Source organism: Scyliorhinus torazame, chromosome 13, assembly GCF_047496885.1.
Source record: "Scyliorhinus torazame isolate Kashiwa2021f chromosome 13, sScyTor2.1, whole genome shotgun sequence".
In the NCBI taxonomy this organism is placed as follows: domain Eukaryota; kingdom Metazoa; phylum Chordata; class Chondrichthyes; order Carcharhiniformes; family Scyliorhinidae; genus Scyliorhinus; species Scyliorhinus torazame.
Window position 1 is genome coordinate 54,928,112 of NC_092719.1, and position 20,215 is coordinate 54,948,326.

General features: G+C 39.9%; 1 protein-coding gene across 5 annotated transcripts in view; it reads left to right on the forward strand.

Annotated features, from left to right (window-relative positions):
- Positions 1 to 20,215, forward strand: part of bltp3b (bridge-like lipid transfer protein family member 3B) — a 217,589-nt gene that overhangs the window by 94,790 nt on the left and 102,584 nt on the right. For all 5 annotated transcript variants that reach the window (XR_011934062.1, XM_072471539.1, XM_072471540.1 and 2 more), the window contains 6 exons: positions 8,633 to 8,724; positions 9,035 to 9,224; positions 10,985 to 11,125; positions 11,914 to 12,084; positions 15,332 to 15,512; positions 18,843 to 18,926. Coding sequence is in view for 4 of the 5 variants with exons in the window: in XM_072471539.1 (XP_072327640.1) it covers positions 8,633 to 8,724; positions 9,035 to 9,224; positions 10,985 to 11,125; positions 11,914 to 12,084; positions 15,332 to 15,512; positions 18,843 to 18,926 (859 nt within the window). In the remaining variant the exon portion in view is untranslated. The remainder of the gene's footprint in view (positions 1 to 8,632; positions 8,725 to 9,034; positions 9,225 to 10,984; positions 11,126 to 11,913; positions 12,085 to 15,331; positions 15,513 to 18,842; positions 18,927 to 20,215) is intronic.

Consider the following 20,215-nt stretch of genomic DNA (forward strand, 5'->3'; position numbering starts at 1 on the left):
ATTCTCAAAGGCCTCTCTTTTAATTAGCCTGCAGAAGGGCAACACCTTCAAAAATTAACCTTTACTATAAAAGCCTGGTTCCACAATTGCTGTTGGAATTAACATCACTTACATAGTACTGAGCAGAGAGCCGAAGAACACTCAGCTGCACAATATTCGCAAGTGCTTTTATGAAGATGACGGAAGAAAAAAAATAGTTGCATTAAACGTCTGTTTCCACAACCTGCAAATTGAATACCAAACAAATTTGAGTGGTGGTTTGACTGTGGAATTCTGTTCCCCACAGAGCAGTGGGTGTTAGACATTTTAGTTGCTGTGATATGAAGAGTCTAAAGTTCTGTTCCTTTTTCACCAACACATTTATTTCATTCCAACAGACTTTGCACAAAACTCTAACTACACATCACCTGACAGAGGCCACCTGAAGCCCCTTTACACATCAGTGTCAATTAATGGATACTTAACATAAATGAGACAACTAATTGCAATGTCTCTTAACCATTACTTAACAGTCTTCCCTTGGAGAAAAAATAATAATTAGATGGAAACAAAATTTCAAGAAACTCAAAAACGCACACATGATTTCCCCCCCCCCTTTTTTTTTGTTTGGACGAGAAAGAAAAAAAAAACAGTCAGAAACAAGCGCCCTTCATTGACAATATCCAAAAGTTTCTTTGAACTCTCCCCTCTTTTCGTAAAACAGTCTGACAGTTGATAGCTCCTGTCGACCCATTTAATTTTTGTTATTTCCCCTCTGTCCAACATCTGCTTCAAACTTGCGATGTCTAACCGTAACCTCTTTTCATTGACACTTTTTGTAAAGTGCACATTTCCCCACAGGGATTTATTGTCAATGTGACAGTCAATAGGTATATTACCCAAATCCCCTAATCCCAAAATTTCTGTCAATATCTGACTTATATAAAAGGCCATATCCACAAGGCTTAACGTCTCAGCAGCCAAAGTGCTTTTTACCACTCTCCTTATTTTCTTTGTTTCCCACACAAGCGGGCAACATTTACCATTGTTCCCCAAAAGAAAAATTATAAAACCTCCTGTGCTTGAAACCCCATCACATAAATTTGCATAGTACGCTTCACTATAAACTATGAGTTTCAAGTGCCGACGGTCACCTAAAACCGGGAACTTCAAAACACACTCCTGCATTTTTAGTTTAGTCAACGCTTTATTTGCTCTTATTATGTCTTCCACTTTGGGGTCATTCATTTTTGTACTCATCTCTAAGACATCAAAACTCACATCGGGTCTAGTCTGTCCACCTAACCAGTTCAGTTGCCCAATTAAACTTCGCAGTTGCTCTTTTTCCATCATTGAAACCATTGCGTCTTTTTGTGAAACTCGGCCACGACTAATTGCTATTGGGCTGATGCTTTCCAAATAAGGTTGCTGACGTAAAGTTGCCCCTAACTTAGTCTGTCCAATTTCCAGTCCAATATATTTAAATGCACCGGAAGCCTGACTTCCAACCCTGAATTCTTTCCTCAAACCAGAGATTACAATAGCTTCAAAATCACTAGTCCCACTCCACAAAAAATCATCGACTTGCATCATAAAAATGCCAGAAAGGTTTCCTTTATAGTGCCAGTAAAACATTGCATAATCTGCTTTCAATTGGCAACAGCCTAACTTTAACAAAACTGACCTTACCGAAAAATACCAGACTCCAGATGCATCATTTAATCCATATACACATTTGTTCAACTTCCAGAGTACCCCTTCTGTGTTAGCTGCTTCTTTAGGAGGACGGAGAAAAATGTCTCTCTCTGGAGCTGATGCCCCTGCAAAAAGGCAGCTTTTATATCTATAGATTTGCATTCCCATGCCTTTGTGGCTAATAGAGCAAAGAAGATCTTTAAAATAACCTTTCCTGCTGTAGGTGAATCTACCCTTAAATCCTGATCTTCCAAGTTTTCTTCAAATCCCCTTGCCACAAGCCTGGCCTTTGCCTTATAAGTTCTATCCAGAAGAACCTTTTCCGTGCAAATCCATCTGTGGGATAGAGCTCTTTGTCCCCTATCCGGTACTTCCGTGTATTCCCCAAATTCACTCCAACTATGCAATTCTTGCTGTTTAGCTTCTTTGCCAACTTTTTCATCTAATTTATTTGAAGCCACCAAAATCTCACGTGCATGTGGGCTTCTACTCCTATTAGTATTCATAGTCTTACTCATGTTCCGAGATCTTGATAAACTACGTCCCCTCTCCCGCCTGGTATCTCGTTCTGTACTGCTACTGCTTGATCTTTCCCTTCTGCTGTGGGATGTCCTTTCAATAGTTCTCTACCTTTTCCTGCAGACCTGTTCACTATCCGATGTACTATCTGAACTGGCACTGCGTTTCTGTGCCCTCCATTTTTGGACTTTGTTTTCCCAATCCATTGTCTTGACTCCTTCCCCTGAATGCTGTACACTCAACCAATGTTTATACTTTCCAGTGGCCTTCCCTGCTCTACTAATAATAGTTGCATCCTTCCATTGACTAGACCCTTCAGGCAAGTATGTCACTTTTGTACCTACTTTTGGCAGTTGCCCTTTCGGAAAAATGGCCTGTTCTAATTCATCAGAAGTGCTGTGTTCCTCCACAGAAACCCTTACTATATCAGTTAATTGGTCCTCATAGTTCTGTAACACATGCGTACCAGATGACTCTGGTTCCTCGTCATGTCTGTCTGCTCTGTCTAAATTTGAAAATTTGTAATCTGTATCCATTATCCTTGATGAATGTACCCGAACAGTTTGATTACCATGTTGCAAAATAATTGTTTTGCCATCTATGCCTATGATCTTCCTTGGGCCTTTCCATTCATTAGAATTGTCTCTCTTATAGTATACCATGCCTCCTTGCTGAAAAACGGCACCTGATTGCCGTACGTTATGTCTTAAAGCTCTGCGAATTTTTTCAGAGACTTCTGTTTCCAAAAAAGCTTTTCTACTGCTATGTAATGCATTTAAATGTTCAGCAAAACCAGAGCTAATTGTAGTCCCCTCCCAAGCTGGAGGCTGGTCATCTAAAATGGACGGAATTTTAGGATTTCTACCAAACACTAATTGATAAGGACTATAGCCCCAACCATCTGCAATGAATTCTTTGCATGTACTGCCCATGCTAAAGCTGAATTTCGCCTGCAATTTGGTCGATCTGCCAAAATTTTCCGAAGCATGTCATCGATGACTGCATGATTTCTTTCACAGACACCATTACAAAATGGGCTTTCTGCAGCTGTATTCATAACTCTGATATTCACGTTTTCACGCATATCCCTAAACTCATCATTAGCAAATTCTCCCCCATTGTCCGTAAGGAATTTTGCCGGTGGACCCATTCTTGTCCCTATCCATTTTTCCACGATTTGATCCAGAATTACTCTCTTTTCTTTACTTCTTACAATCTGGTTGCTAAATCTACAAAATGCAAAATAAATATATTATTTGCTTTATCCCAGATCCTAAGGTCCATGGCCACAATGTTGTTTAAATCCCTGGCCAAAGGTAGGGTTACTATCGGTCGTGCTGGTGTCCTTCTGTACTTCCTGCAAAGGTCACAGCGGTCACTAACCTGTTCTATCAGTTTAGTATAGTCGTCATCCCTTACCCCTGCATCCTTTAATAAATTTTTCAGCCTCCGAGGAGACGGATGTGCAAATTGCCTATGCAGTTTTAATACCACAAGCTTTTTATCAGCTAAAGTCCCATTTTCAACTGCCATTAACACATCCTTAACCACTCTACTTGAAATATTATTTGTCAGTAATGGAATACAATAGTGTCCCAACTGTGTAAATTGTAAGTCCACCGTCTTTCCACAAACTGTTGCCTTATCCTGTTCCGTATCCAGTTTCATGTGTGCTTTCTTCGACGGTCTGCTCAGAAGCAAAGGTATCTCACTTGATACAACATCCGTGCTAATGAAATGATTCGCTCCGGCAATATTGCAAGGGATCACCACTCTTTTCAGCAACTTCACAGTATTATCATCCCCAAACCTGAAACTTGTGGAACTTTCAAATTCCTTAACCTTGTTACGATTTTCAGCATTCAAGGAGTCCAGATAACATTTTAACCAGTCAATTCCACACACAGTAGATGTGCAGCCACTGTCCAATACAACACAGTTGAAGGATTCTGCAACCAACACCCTCCTTACCGGTGTAAAACTACTTGTCAATAGGAAAGTGGTGCCTTTCTGGTCACTATCTTTTTCCTCTTCTGACTCTTCCGTGTTCATGTGTCGCTTCAAACACTCTATCATAACGAGTTGGACAGTTGAAAGCATAATGGTATTGAGAGTCACATCAAAAACATCGATTTATCATGCCCCGTGCATTTCTGAGGTTCATCTTCCTATTGTAGGTCCTAACTGGGTTTCTGTCTTCATAATTTTCTTGTCTCGGTCTCCTTCTATCGTCTTGAGCCCTGTTCGTAGCCATACGATTTCGCCATCCTGTAGTAGTGTATCTTCCATATTCTGCCTTATTGCAGGCTGACCTATATAGGTCATCAGAGCCATTGGAATTGAATGTTTCCCCAGAAATTTTTGTAAAGCTTTTGTCATCTGTTCGAATAAGGTATCCTTATCAGTAAACTGAACTCCTGTCAAAACCAGGAGCCTATCCATGTTGCTCACTCTAGCATAGTCACGTAATTTAAAGGCCAACACACACTGTGGAAATTCCAGGTTGTGTCTCTGCAGCCTTTTATATAGTCTGCCAAATTCAATTATATAGTTTTCCATGGAGATATCCTCCATTTTCCGGAACTTATCAAAATCCGACCATGCTTCATATGCACTTAACAAGTCATCTTTCTCATAAATCTTATCCATATAATGTAATAAAGTCTCCAGCCTACTTCTGAGTCTAACTCTTCCAATTCCAGCTCAGAAAGCACTTTGTTTCGGATTTTACTGCCATATGGTAGAGAAAGAGCCAATGCCATACCTTGTTTTCTCTTTCCCAAAGTAGTTACCTTAGTCCACATAACTACTGCACTTCTCCATTGGTCGTACGATTCCCTTTCAGAAAATAAGGGAGGGGAGTCATATCCAGCCATCTTTATCCTCGGTTCAGCCATATATCCCTTTTTTGGGTTTTCCTTTCTCACTCACTCCTTGGTTTAATCTGGAAAAGTTGTATCTTTCAACCCTTCACATTTACACAGCAACCATCCTCTGCTACCAATTGTTAGACGTTTTAGTTGCTGTGATGTGAAGAGTCTAAAGTTCTGTTCCTTTTTCACAAACACACATTTATTTCATTCCAACAGCCTTTGCACAATACTCTAACTATACATCACCTGACAGAGGCCACCTGAAGCCCCTTTACATATCAGTGCCAATTAATGGATACTTAACATAAATGAGACAACTAATTGCAATGTCTCTTAACCCATTACTTAATACTCCCCACCCCGCACCAATCCCCTCCAGTTCCTCGACTCCCTCAGTGCCATAGCCAGGGGTTCAATGGCAAGAAATCTTTGCACCGCACAAGTGGCAGCACTGCAGCAAGTCGACGAGGCTTCTGCAACAGCACCTCACAAACTCTTGACCTCCTAGAAGGACAACGGCAGCAGACATGTGGGAACATCACCCTCTCCAAGTTCCCATCCAAATCGCACACCAATCCGGACTTGGAAAAATATTCGCTGTTCCTTCATCAGCGCTGCTTCAAAATTGTGGAACGTGGTAGCAACAGCACTGTGGGAACACTTTCACCTTGCTGACTACAGCGATTTGCCATCTTAAGGGTGATTAGGAACTGGTAATAAAAGCCGGTCTTGCAGTAATAGCCAAGACCCGTGAATAAATGAAGGGATAAAAGAAAATGCCATTAATTGTTCTTTTGAGGTGAAACAAAATTTTAAAATCATGGCAGGTGGAAACACCTTTCAATTCTCCTGCCATTTGTTCTTCTCCCTTATTCACAATTTATGTTTCGTTATGTGAATTTTTCAGTCTGTATATTTACATAATATCTGTAAGTTCTTCATGACACCTTTAGAAAAATCAAATTTGATTATTTATTTACGTAGTAGGCTGTTAAAATTCTTAGAGCAGTGCTTTGTGTGAGTTATATTTTTAGCAAATTGGAAAAGTGTTCTCCGATATAATGCTGCGTATCTGCAAATAAATTGTTGCTGATGATTGCCATTATGTCCTCTCTTAATATATTTGCCTCTCGCAGAATCATTTCTTTGCTGCTGACTTTGGAACCATTCTGAATGCACTCGCAGCAATGCAACCTGTTATCTTTGAGTAATCTGATGCCGGTTGGCAAAGAATGTTTCTGTCATCTTGCTTCCAGAATATTCACCCTCCCACCTTTCCATTCTCCCATTTGAACCTTTCTTAAACTAACCCAGTTTTCTGGCCTCAAAGGCCGTTCTTTGGTGACTTATTGGAGCTATTGATCAGCATTTAGATGAGCATTTGAAATACCACAGCATTTCAAAGCTATGGACCAAGTGCTGGAAAATGGGATTAGAATCAATACATGATTGATGGCTGACACAGGCACAATGGGCTGAAGACCTCTTTCTAACCTGTAAAACCCAATGACTCTTTAAAAAATATATATCCAATGTCAATTTGTCCCTTACTATAGCCTTGACATATACAAATATTGTTTCAAACTTAACATCTCTATCCTATTAAACTTCTTATATTTCTATGAACTTCCTGTGAGTCCTGGACTAATACCTCCGTGAACGTGAATGCACAACCTACTGTGACAGCTTGAGAATTGGAATTTGGTTTATTATAGCAAATTCTCAAAAAAAAAATGTGGTTTCAGTAAGTGACTATGAAATAGTCAGATTGTCATTAAAAACCCAATGTATTTTAGGGAAGAAAATGTTCTGTCCTTATCCATTCTGATCTGTACGTGACTGGAGTCCCACAATGGTAGACTCTAAACTACTCTCCGAAGTGACCAGCAAAGCTTTCTTGTGAGATTCCTCCAATGACATGGGTATTGCTATGCCTTCTTTGCAAGTTGACTTTGAACGTGCTCTTCCCATAAGAAAAAACTTTTAAAATATATAAGGTGTCAATGGAGGATTCAGCCACCTTAAGTGAAATAGAATATACCGAATTAACATTGAACATTGTCAATCAATTTCATTTTATTGTCCAAATTGAAATGAATTTTGGGTATATTGCTCATATCTAAAAAAAACAGCAAGTCAATCAATAATAACAGTAAAATAAAGAAAATAAACCTATCATAGATCTAACTATAATTAAAATATGTATTAGAACTAGCTCAACAGATTAAAATCAGTGACTCTCACCATGAGTGCATATTCTTGTCCATACATCAAACTCCTGTTAAAGGTTTTTATAGAGAAGGGCACAAACAAGGTCCGGAACCAATTGTCCTGCATCTGAGGTATTGCAGCCTCACGCTGACATGATTAGAGATCAACCTGAGTAAATGATGGATGGAGAACAATGAGGATGTAGAAATTGAGTTGTGAAGCCATAACCCTTGAAATTGGATGCATGCTTGAAAAGGAAAGAAATTGCTGTGTTTATGGGGAAAGAGCTGGTGGAGTGGAACAAATCAGAGGCTGTTTAGCACAGGGCTAAATCGCTGGCTTTGAAAGCAGTGACAAACTTTGAAACTTGTGACAAGCGATTTTCATTTCATTTTCATTTTCAAATTGAGATAGCTTTCAAGTAGCCAACGTGGGCATGATGGGCCTGTGTCGTAGGATTCTATGATTATTTAACCTTTCCGTTCCTTGGATTATGTGCACTCCAACTCCAATGTTATAGTTTGGATTATTCTCTTTCTTCGTTGCCCTCCGTTCAATGATTAGGGGCTGTTTAGCACAGGGCTAAATCGCTGGCTTTGAAAGCAGACCAAGGCAGGCCAGCAGCACGGTTCAATTCCCATAACAGCCTCCCCGAACAGGCGCCGGAATGTGGCGACTAGGGGCTTTTCACAGTAACTTCATTTGAAGCCTACTTGTGACAAGCAATTTTCATTTCATTTCATTTTTTTCATTTCATAATTTTGTTGTTCAGTAATATCCATTTCTACGAATGTGTGCTTGTGCCATGTTATGAAGTGTTATGATATATCAACATTATAAGTGTATTAAATATCTTTTCCCCTGCCCAAGAGCACACTGAATCATATGGACTGGAAGTCTGTAATCTGGGCTCTACAATGTTACTCCATTTCAATTGGTTCTGCAGAAATCAGATACCAGACCAGAGACCAGACCAGATATATTTGGTCTCCACATCCCTGAGCTTTGGGAAAGAGGAAAAAATAATTTGAGTTCCTGCTTGCAATTGCTCCGCTGACCACTGCTCAAGTTATGTATATGTAAATGCTGGTGAAGGCATAATAACCCCGATGCCTCTTGTTTGAAGCGTTTACTGATGCTTGCATCAAGAGTCACCCAGGAATAAAAATGGAAGAATGGTTCTGGATTGCTGTAATCCATTATGAAGCAGAGGTGTAAGAGGAGAAACATTTCTCAAACCCGTAATCCCACCTAAGGAGAAACATTTCTTTTGATATCATGAGATGTCAGGACAACTGATCTACTTACCCAATGACTTTGGTCTGGAGACTGATTTTTTTTTGTCCCCCATCTAGTACCTGGATAAAGTAGAAATGGAGATGCGGACTTGTGAGGAACCTCGGCCTCCTAATGGACCATCCCCTATTGCGACAGCTTCAGGTCAAAGGTGAGCCATGAGGTCAAAACTCTAAATTGTTCAAGAATATTGCTGTAGAAATGTACCAAGGATGCAGTATATTTATTTTTATTTTATTTGGACGATTTTGTTGTGTTGTGTTATATCTGAAGTTTATATTTCAAGTTAAACTTTGGTTTAAAAAAGTTTAATAATTTTATTTGTGTTAAATTGATGAATATGATGTGTTTTAATGCTTTCAAAAATTACAGCCATGGCTATTTACTTACAATTGAAGTGTTAAGTACGCTGTGAGTATATTTGGTCAGTTAATGACGTGTTAATCTTATTCTTTACATAGTGAGTATGGCTTTGCTGAAAAAGTTGTAGAAGGAATCTCCCTTAGTGTGAATTCCATCAATATCAAAATCAAAGCAAAAGCTTTCAATGCATCTTTTGAATTGTCCCAGCTACAAATACATAGTGTAAATACAAGCTGGAAACAAAGTGACTTGCGATTTACCCGAATACAAGATCCTCAACGTGGGGAGGTAAATACTTTATTTTTGGATTATTGCCCTTTGCTGCTGCATTCCATATTTCATAGTGTATCTGAAATTTGCTTTTACTTTGCTAATTATCAAAAAAAGTTTTTTTAATTGACAGTTTAAAATTCTGTTTGTGTGCAAAAATACTAGAATTGTTTAACTCTATGGGCCCGACAAACCAGTGTAATTGGCGGTATGTTCTGTAGAGAATTTCCAGAACCTATTGGGCAGCACGGTAGCACATGTGGCTAGCACTGTGGCTTCACAGCGCCAGGGTCCCAGGTTCGATTCCATGCTGGGTCACTGTGCGGAGTCTGCACGTTCTCCCCGTGTCCGGGTTTCCTCCAGGTGCTCCGGATTCCTCCCACAGTCCAAAGATGTGCAAGTTAGGTGGATTGGCCATGCCAAATTGCCCTTAGTGTCCAAAAAAGGTTAAGAGGGGTTATTGAGTTATGGGGATAGGGTGGTAGTGAGGGCTTAAACGGGTCGGTGCAGACTCGATGGGCTGAATGGCCTCCTTCTGCACTGTATGTTCTATTCTGAAGCACTTTCTAAACACAGGAAGTGGTTATTGAGTTAGCCTGCCAATTGGAGGTGCCTGTGCCTCAGAGACAGCAGTTTGTTGAAGAAATCCAACAGTCTGACCACACATTGCCCTTGGACTTTGTTGTTCTCCTCTGAGTTGGGGACTTGTACAGATATGTTCACAATGATACCATGAGTCTACATTAGCTGGTACTGAGGCATAGGAAAGCTGAAACACCTATTGCAGGGATGCTTTGTCTCCTCTATGATAAATGTTCATATCATAGGATGGTTACAGAACAGAAGGAAGCCATTTGACTCATCTTGTCTGTGCTGGTCCTCTGCAGGAGCAATTCACCTGTGCCCTTTACCCACAGCCCTGCACATTTTTCCTTTTCAAATAACCACCCAATTCCCTTTTGAATGACTCGACTGAACCTGCCCCCATCACACTCAGACAGTGCATTTCTGATCTTAACCACTCACTGTAAAAACGTTTTACCTTGTCACCATGGCTTCTTTTGCCAACTACCGTAAATCGGCGCCATGTAGTTCTCAATCCTTCCACCAATGGGAACTCTTTCTCTTTACACTGTCCAATCCCCTTGTGATTTTTAATATCGCTGTCAAATCTCCTCTCAGCCTTCTCTTCGCCATGGAGAACAGTACCAGCTTTTCCAATCCTCTTCCTTGGAACCATTCCTGTGAATCTTTTTCAAAGATGTGCAGGTTAGGTGGATTGGTCATGTAAATTGTACCTTTGTGTCCAAAAGTTAGGTGGGATTACGGGTTTGCAGAGGAGTGGGTCTAGGTGGGGTGCTCTTTCGGAGGGTCGTAGACTCGATGGGCTGAATGGCCTCCTGCACTGTAAGGATCCTATGATTTTATTGAATGGTGGAGTACTGCAAATAGATCTGGCAGACAGGCCTGAGCTAACTTGTTTTCTGTTTTCTTTTCTGCTTTTTCCCCAGAGACAACTAACCTTTATTCTCGACCTCTATGGCATTTTTAGAGTTGTCAGAAAACCACTTGTAGCAAAGTGCCTCTTAAGCTGTGTGCCACTCTGAGTTTCTTAAACTAGATACTCGATTTGATGGTGCTGTAATTTAAAAACATGCCTGTAGTATTTTAGTTTTATGCAGTAATTCACAGTTGTCGTCCTTGGTTTGATTTACTTCAGGAGAATCCTCTTGTTTGCTGCTGCTGATTGACAATTCATTTACTTCTTGAATGCTTAGGTCCTGACATTTAAGGAGATTACCTGGCAGATGATCCGAATAGAGGCAGATGCTATCCAGAGCGAGGAACATGACATCTTGAGTGCACCAGTGAGGCTCATCACAAACCAGTCCAAAATGAAAGTCAGCTTGAAGCGAAGGGTACAAAGTAGAATTTTCTGTTTTGAGAGGGGGAGGGGGGCAATAAAGCGATGTCATGATGATGCAATGTTCTCGGCATGCACGCCAAAATGGATGACAAACTGGAGTGGCTGAAGTGCAAAGTTATTGATTAAGATTGACAGGTAAAGAGAACACACAAGTAAAACTGGCTCAGTTTTTTAAAATATGTTTGTGAGCAGTTTTTGAAAAATGCCTTTAAAGAAGCTCATAACATGAAAAAAACTACAAAAAAGTTGTTTGGCTTGCCAAAATTATGAAATATTTGAGTTGCAGCCAGAAGACTTGCAATATTAATTAACAGTAGACTTTTAATTCCAGATTTTTATTGAATTCAGATTTCACCATCTGACATAGAAGGATTCAAACCCGGTTCCTGGAGCATTGCCCTGGGCCTCTGGATTACTAGTCCAGTGACAATATCACTATGCCACTGCAACTCCGACCTTACTACCCACATTACTACGATTTGACTGAGAAATTCCAAAAAGCAGTTAATTAGACCAATTAACTTTTAAATGACATTCTCAATGCTCCACCAGCATGACTGGTCCTTTACTGTGATATTCTTCTCCCTTTGGTATCCCAAGTATGTAAACCAATGATAAAGATGTATTCATTGTCATGCTTGTCATAATTGTGTTTTTAATGCAGTAGTATTGTGTCAGTGCTTGGAAAACATTTTTAGCAGAATGAGTTTGGCGTAACTGAATGTATTGGGTCTCCGATTAGATTAAATAATTTTTTTCTTATTTTATCTTCTTAAACAGCTAAAGGATTGTAATGTGGTGGCATCAAAGCTGGTGCTTATATTGGATGATTTGTTGTGGGTTTTGACTGACTCCCAGTTGAAGGCAATGGCACAGTATTCTAAATCTTTGAGTGAAGCCATAGAAAAATCTGCACACCAAAGAAAGAGTATGGCTTCTGAACCCACCCAGGTCTGTATTCTTCTATTTTTGAGTTTTTTTGTGAATCGCAAATGCAAATTGGAATAAGTGATGTATAACGTACAATGTGTGTAACGTATAATGTATCATTTTAAATTGAATTTCAATGCATTTGTGTGTTAAAAAGGATAAAACAAATTTCAGTTAAAGAGATGGGTTAAAAGGAGTAGAAATTTCAGTGATTCTGGGGGAAAAAGTAGAAAAACTTTACTGTTGCCGAGTGACAGTGTTCTTGGGACACATACAGAAAAGACAGGTATTGAGAGAGGGGATGTTCAGTGTGTGTCAGAGAGAAGGCAGGGATTTTTAGCTTTCTGAGAAGAAAATATGAGGCTAGTGGAACAGTAGTTAACTGAATAGTCAGTTATAGGATTCAGTAAAGTGATCAGTTTAATGGAGGTGCTACTGGAGGACTGCATTTAGGGAACTCACTTGTTTGCTCTGCAGTTGAAGAAACATTTGAGTATAGGGTGACTGTGGGAGAGGTACAAGTGAGTGAGAAGCATCAAGTGAATGCTGAGGAATTCACCAGAAGAAAACAGTTTGCATGTGCTAGTCCCAATCAAGAAGCCTTTGTATCAAGCTAGTGGTAACTCTTCATTAGTTTGTGTGTTTGTAAAGATATTACTGAGTTAAAAAAAAAGTGGGAATTTGAATTGTCTTTTTATGTTTGTATTGAGACCTTTCCAATCTTTTTGTCTGATGTAATGCAGTTCACTTTTCTTATAATAAAAATTTTATTCCCTTTATCAAAAGGTCATCGGCAAACTGCTATGAATTTGTTCAGTTATATTCCTCCACGATTTAGTTTTAAAAATTTTAGGTATATGAAGCCAGGTTTCCCTCTGGGATCTGGCGTATCAAGTATTGATGGCAACTAGGATCATAACAATACACAATAATATAATAATAATCGCTTATTGTCACAAGTAGACTTCAATGAAGTTACTGTGAAAAGCCCCTCGTCGCCACATTCTGGCGACTGTTCGGGGAGGCCGGTACGGGAATTGAACCCGCGCTGCTGGCCTTGTTCTGCATTACAAGCCAGCTGTTTAGCCCATTGTGTTAAACCAGCCTGTGCTAAACATAAATTGGTACCATTGCCAAGGCTTGCGATTGGCTGCAAAAGTAGCTGTGAAATCACAAGTATGTGTGCTTTATTATATCTTGGGGCAGTTGTGGCAATTGTTTGCATTTATTTTTTTAATTTCACAGATTTGAATCTTTATAGAACGAAAACTTCACAGCACCATGACATATGCTCAAGGTGAATCATTTGTATGTAAATATTAAAGGCTGAGCGATACTGAGGCCTAATCTCATTGTTAAATTAATTTAAGGCTGGGATAGGCAGGTTTTGCTGTCTCAGGGTATCAAGGGATATGAGGAATGGGCAGGAAGGTGATGTTGAAGCCCAAGATCAGCGTTGATCATATTGAATGGCAGATCAGGCTCGACAGGCCATATGGCCTACTCATCCTACTTGTGTTCATCACTCCTAGAATTGCACATACCCAGGAATGTAACAAAGCAATGAATCCTTTGAGAATTGCCAATTATCTCAAATGAGAATAAAACCCAAGTGGTTTGTATTTAGTCTGAGCCCTGTGAGAAAATCAGTATCTATAACTCAATCCCCAAAATAATTTATCAGCCAAATGATAGTATATGTAAATTAATCTAAATTAAATTTTCCTTCAATTTCTTTCTCCGCACAGTGCAACTGACAGTTGTCTGAAGGAGATTAGAATGAAACTGCTTGAGTATGGTGTTTAATAGTACTATTTAATAGTTAATAATTAGATATGGATAGCAAGTGCTTAATACAGTTTTAATCCAGAGTCTGGTGTTCTTTTTCTATGGTTTGTAATTTAAGCTTGTTAAGAGGTTAACCTGCTAGGTTGTGCCCCGAAAGTAATGTATTTCAAATGTTTTCTGTTGGGCAAAGTTATAAAATATTGCCCTCTACTGATGAGACATACTCGATGCATAATTGTGCATTTACAATGACTTCCAATCAATTATTTTTATTCTTCTTTTCCAACTCACCTTCTTCCTTTCGTGTTCATGTTTACTTGGTTATGGTTTCATGGACAACATGCCATTTATTTGACTCTTTAGGGGATTGTCACAACCCAGCCTTATCTCAATCCTCACTCAGCATTCACACTTGAGCAATGGTTGCAAGATAGCAACTGGGTGCAGAAATTTACTTTTTGCTCTCCCTAACCAAGGGATGCCGAGGCCAATTGTAACACCTCAACTGCAGCCCTGGCTGCGATGTAATGCAGCATGGGATCAACCTTAGGATCTACCCCATCTGTCTGATTTATGCACTCAGTGCCTCAAGCAATAAAGTGGTTGTGGGAGCCGTTATTCAACTTTTTCTCAAAATATTTTGAATTGCCTGCTATTTCATGTGTGTGTGTGATGGTGGTGGGGGGGGGGGGCGAAGGCGAAGGGAATTAATCCTTCTGCAATATATTTCTACTTAAAAACACATTAACTAACAGATTGTGCAATTAAGTTGACTTCTAAGATTACATTTTGTGTTATGCTTACCTGGATCATTTATGAAATCCCATGATATTGAAATAGGGTGCTGTAGGAAAATCTAAACCAACTAAACAAAAATAATAAATAAATAGGATACCTGCTGAGATAATGGTAAATTACAGAAATTATTTATGGTGGGAGCAGCATAATTTCTAGCATTCATTATGTTAGTTCCGTCACTCACTGCATGCTTAATTTACAATTAGTTATATTGATGTCTTTAATATGGAAAGTCTCTCTGGTGTTTCAGAGAGTGAGAAAGAATAACCAGAGAGGTTGGGAAGGGTGGCATAATGGCTTGTAAGCAGAGATGGGATGAAAGGAAAGTTCGACAGCAGTTGGAGAAAGCAGAGTGAAGGCATCTGAAGATAGATCGAAGCAGCTTTGAGATTTTACATGGGTCTGGTTTAGCCTGTGCAAGTGCTTGGGCAAGAGGATAAAGCTGGTGGCAAGGGAGCAGAATTTATTCTGGAGCTTGAAAACAGTATCTTTGGAAAAGAGAGAACAATTGCATCAGGCAATATAATTAATTGCCATCTCGGAACCATCTATGTAATTAACTTCGACCCTCTTTTGATTTGTTTTAAATTATTCTCTCATGGCAAAGTAATTTAAATGTTTGTTATTCACCTAAATTTATATTGATAGAATTGACTTAGCATTTCTATATTCTCCTTTGCAGAGTGCAACTCCAGTTCCCATTTCCCAACAGGTGAGAACACCTCAAACTACAGCAGCAGCTGATCAGAACGATGCCCTTGTCAAACTCTTCAATGCTTTTGATGTAAAGGAAACATCTCACCATTTAATAATTTCTCATTTGGATCTGCACATCTGTGACGACATTCATGTGAGGGAAAGAGGTACAGAGTGCATTGTCTTTTATGGCCCCAAGAACTAATGATTAGATTGAAACGTGGAATTCTGTATAATGTTTTCTTTTACAATTCTCTGACTTTTTGGTGCACATTTTGCATGGATTTATTAATGAAAGATTTCACAGAGTTCAAATAATGTGTTATGAAACTCGAAAATGGAACTAGTCTGGTAAAGTTAATACAAATTTTGCCCATGTGCGGTTCGGTAAAAGCCGTGTTCACAATTTGTTTATTTTGTGTATTGCTTGCCTTGTTGCTGAATTCACCAAACAGTTTAAAGAGGACAGATTCAGCTACTAAGTGACAAGTAAATCAATGAAACATTAATTATAAAATATACACATATATAATGAAAGCATATGAAGAATATTGAATGATGTACTCAAACCTTGTAGTCAGAGAACACATTTTGTGGACAATGATAGGTCTGTAGCCTTGGCTTATCGATTGGATTGCACATCTTCAGTGTAAATAAATGGGAATAAAATTTATATCAACTCCCTTAATTCGGCATTTAATGATTGCTGAGCAGAAATGCTGAATTTCACAACCAGTCTAATTACTTAATGAGTACTTGCTGGGGATTCATAGGCGAATTTGTGTTGCAGGATGCATCTTGCTCACTAATCTACAATTTACAGTGTTGATCACGAAAGCTATTTTGCATGTTCTAATGAGGATGGCATCTTGTTATTTACATAAATGGCCTCCTTCTGCACTGTAAATTCTATGATAATCTATGATAAATGAACATTGATATGCGATTTGAGTAATTGTAGCTCATCCCACCTACATATTCCTCCTCCTCCTCCTTCAGGTACCATGCCCTAAGAAGGCATTGGTGACCATGGATGACCAATGGATTGGTCCATGATTATGCCTGGCAAAATACTGCAGTAGTTTGCCGTTGCCTCCTGCAGTATAGCTGACCAAGAAACTATCCCACTCTTGGATATCAAGGATATTGGAAGGATTGACTGGTTAATAATAAATTTGTTTGTCCATATTATGCATGCAACTTCCATGGCCATCAAGTCTTGAATCTAGAATCTACGGCACGGAGACAGGCCCTTCGGCCCAAATTGGTCCATGCCAACCAAAAACCCCATCTAAGCTAATCTCATTTGCCTGCATTTGGCCCATATCCCTCTAAACCTTTCCTATCCATGTATCTGTCCAAATGCCTTTTAAATGTTGTCAACGTCCCTGCCTCAACCACTTCCTCCGGCAGCTCATTCCACATATGTACCACCCTCTGTGTAAAAGGTTGCTCCTCAGGTTCCCATTAATTCTTTCCCTTCTTGACTTAAACCTATGCCCTCTAGTTCTCACTTCCCCCAACCCTGGGAAAAAGACTGAGAGCATTCCCCCTGTCCATGCCTCTCATGATCTTGTACACCTCTATAAGATCACCCCTCAGTCCCCTACGCTCCAAAGACAAAAGTCCTAGCCTGTCCAATCTCTCCCTGTAACTCAGTCCCTTGAGTCCTGGCAACATCCTTGTAAAACCCTTCTGCACTCTATCCAGTTTAATAAGCTCTTATCTATAGCAAGGCGACCAAAACTGAACACAATACTCCAAGTGCGGCCTCACCAACGTCCTGTAATAATAATAATTTATAATACAATTGCAACATAACTTCCCTAAGTGAGACTTGAACCTGGAACATCTGGCCTTGAGGTAGGGATGTTCGTTCACCTACATAAGACCATGTTTTTCATAGAGTCATGTAATTTACAGTGCAGAAGGAGGCCATTCGGCCCATTGGGTTTGCACCGACCCTTGGAAAGAGAACCCTACCTAAGCCCACACGTCCACCCTATCCCCGTAACCCAGTAACCCCACCTAACCTTTTTGGACACTAAGGGCAATTTAGCATGGCCAAATCCACCTAACATGCTCATCTTTGGGCTGTGGGAGGAAACCGGAGCACCTGGAGGAAACCTTCGCTGCCCTCGGCATCCAACTGCCCCTGAAATGATTCCAAGATACAAAAATGTAATTGCAAAGTTTTGGGCCCAGTGATTGACCCACGTTAAATCATGTGAAGAGCTATCACCTGACATTAAAATGCTGAATTTGTCTTTGATCAGTTCCACTATCAAGATTTAATTTGAAATAGTATTCTGGATATAACTCGCGAAGCCGGCTCAATACCATTAAATATTTTTTGAAATCCCTGCCCTCGATAATTTCCTTTCAAGAATTTAAGATTCTCTGGTTTTTAGTTATGATTCAAAACTGACAGCAGAAATTAGCCAGATGGTTCAATGTTTGAAAATGGGCATCATATTTGATAAGTTTCATGGTTCTACTTATTGGCTGCTCCATTGTGACTGAATCAACAAAATGCTAAATCTACTGACACCCAAGAACTCATGTGAAATTTTACCTGAATTAATTTGATTCATGGATTGCTTGTCCTATTTTATTTCTTCTAACATGTGCAGTACCTTAAATTTAACCGTACTGAATGTCATCTCCTGTTCAGGTTAATTGTATATTTTATCCAGTTCATTTTATACACTCTCTTTATTGTCTCATCAAAACTTAACTGTCGCACCATATTAGCAGGACTGAAAACTCAATGCATTTAGGAATGTAACAACACAAATAGTTTCTGCAGGAAGGTCATGCTGAACTTCTCTACATTAGCTCAATTATCCTGTTCCCTCACCATATTTTTTGATTTCCTTGAATGCCCAAAGAATGTACTCCTCGACCGAGTATCTACAGTCTTCTAAAGTAGAGAATTCCAAAGATTTATAACACTGTGAATTTTTGTTTTTATCACAGTCCTAAATGACTGGTCCGTTATCCTGAAATTATTACCGTAAGACTTTCCAGCTAGCCAAAACAGCTTTTCAGCATCTTACCCTGTCAAGCCTTCCAAGAAAATTATATGTTTCAATGAGATCACCCCTCGTGTTTAAAATTCTAAAGTATAAAGGCCAGTCTACTCATTAAGTTTCTGAATCCAAATCAGAGTGACATCACTTGCTTAGTCAATTCCTTATCTATTTCCTGACTTTACCTCAAATTCTCACTGTTAAACTTGTTTCGAAGTTTGTTGGGCAGAACACAATCTGTTATTTTCAATTACTGATACTTGGTTGGCCACATGTAAAGCTGACCTGTGTCTGCCAAGGTTTGAATTCAAGTGTATCAAGTTTGGTGAAAGTGGGTGAATTGTTAGCTTGTTTATGAATTGATGGTAAGGATGATGTTTAAGGAAAAATATATATAATTTGAATTGTTATTTTGAATTTGCTGATCTAGTTCTAATATCTTTACCTTCAAACATTTTTTGACAGGATTTCCAAAACAGATCACGGGTGGAGCCATGCAATTGTCTTTTACACAGATTTCAGTGGATTACTATCCCTATCACAGAGCAGGTATAATATTAAAATATAATGAAACGCCCAAAGTATACATTCAACCTCCTCCAACCCGACATCTTGGTGTTTGCTCTTCAATTCTCAATTTCTATCTTTCTTTGTTTTTCCATCCACTCCACCATTGTTTGCAAAGCTTTAGCTGTCTCAGCTAAAGAACTCTCTCTTTCAGCACCCCCCTTACTGTCACTGTTCAAAAAGCTCATCTTTTCAACCATGCTTTGTCATTTTTCCTCGTAATTGCTCCTGTTATCTGATTCTTAAACAACAAATACTTAGAATTATATTTTGCTTTTAACATCGAAAAATGCATGAACATCGGGAGCAGGATTCTTCTCCCCGCCGCGTCACATTTCTGCCCCGACCCACCGGCGGGATTCTCCATTACGCCGGCCGTCAATGGGGTTTCCCATTGTGGGGCAGCCCCACGCTGTCAGGTAACCCCCGGGCACTGGCAAAACGGAGAATCCCGCCCCAGGTGCCTGCTGAACATGATCATGACCCCATCTGGTGAGAGAACACCGGAGGTAATCATCTCCCTGGATGCAGAAAAGGTCTTCAACAGGCTCGAATGGAGTACCTCATAGTGGTACTGAAACAATTTGGGTTTGGTCCAGGAATTATCACATGGGTAAAACTATTGTAATGTGCTCCTTTGGCGCACATACGTACGGACAAACCGAACCAGCTCCAGATACTGGTGGCACGAGGCAGGGTTATCCCTGCTACTGGCCTCCTTCTGCACTGTAAATTCAATGATAATCTATGATTAATCTAGGACAAAGGTTCAGCACAACATCGTGGGCCGAACGGCCTGTTCTGTGCTGTATTTTCTATGTTCTATGTTCGCTCTGGCAATCAAGCCACTGGCGATCGCCCTCAGAGCGGCAAAGGGAAGACAGGGAACAGTCTCGCTCTGTACGGATGATCTGCTCCTCTACATCTCAAACCCGCTGACTAGCGTGGAAGAGATAACAAAATTCCTGAATGAGTTTGGAGCTTTCTCAGGTTACAAACTTAATCCGAGGAAGAGCAAGATCTTCCCTGTGAACCCACAGTGGGAAAGGGCAGAGCTGGGGAGGCTGCCGTTCAAACTGGCCCAACCTGATTCCGATATTTGGGGATCCAAATTGCCCATGACTGGACACACATCCACAAGTGGAACCTGACTAGTTTGGTGGAAGAGGTTAAAAGGGACCTGCAGAGGTGGGTCTCATTCCCACTCTCCCTAGCGGGGAGAGTGCAGACAATCAAGATGAACATGCTGTCCAGGTTCCTTTTCCTGTTCA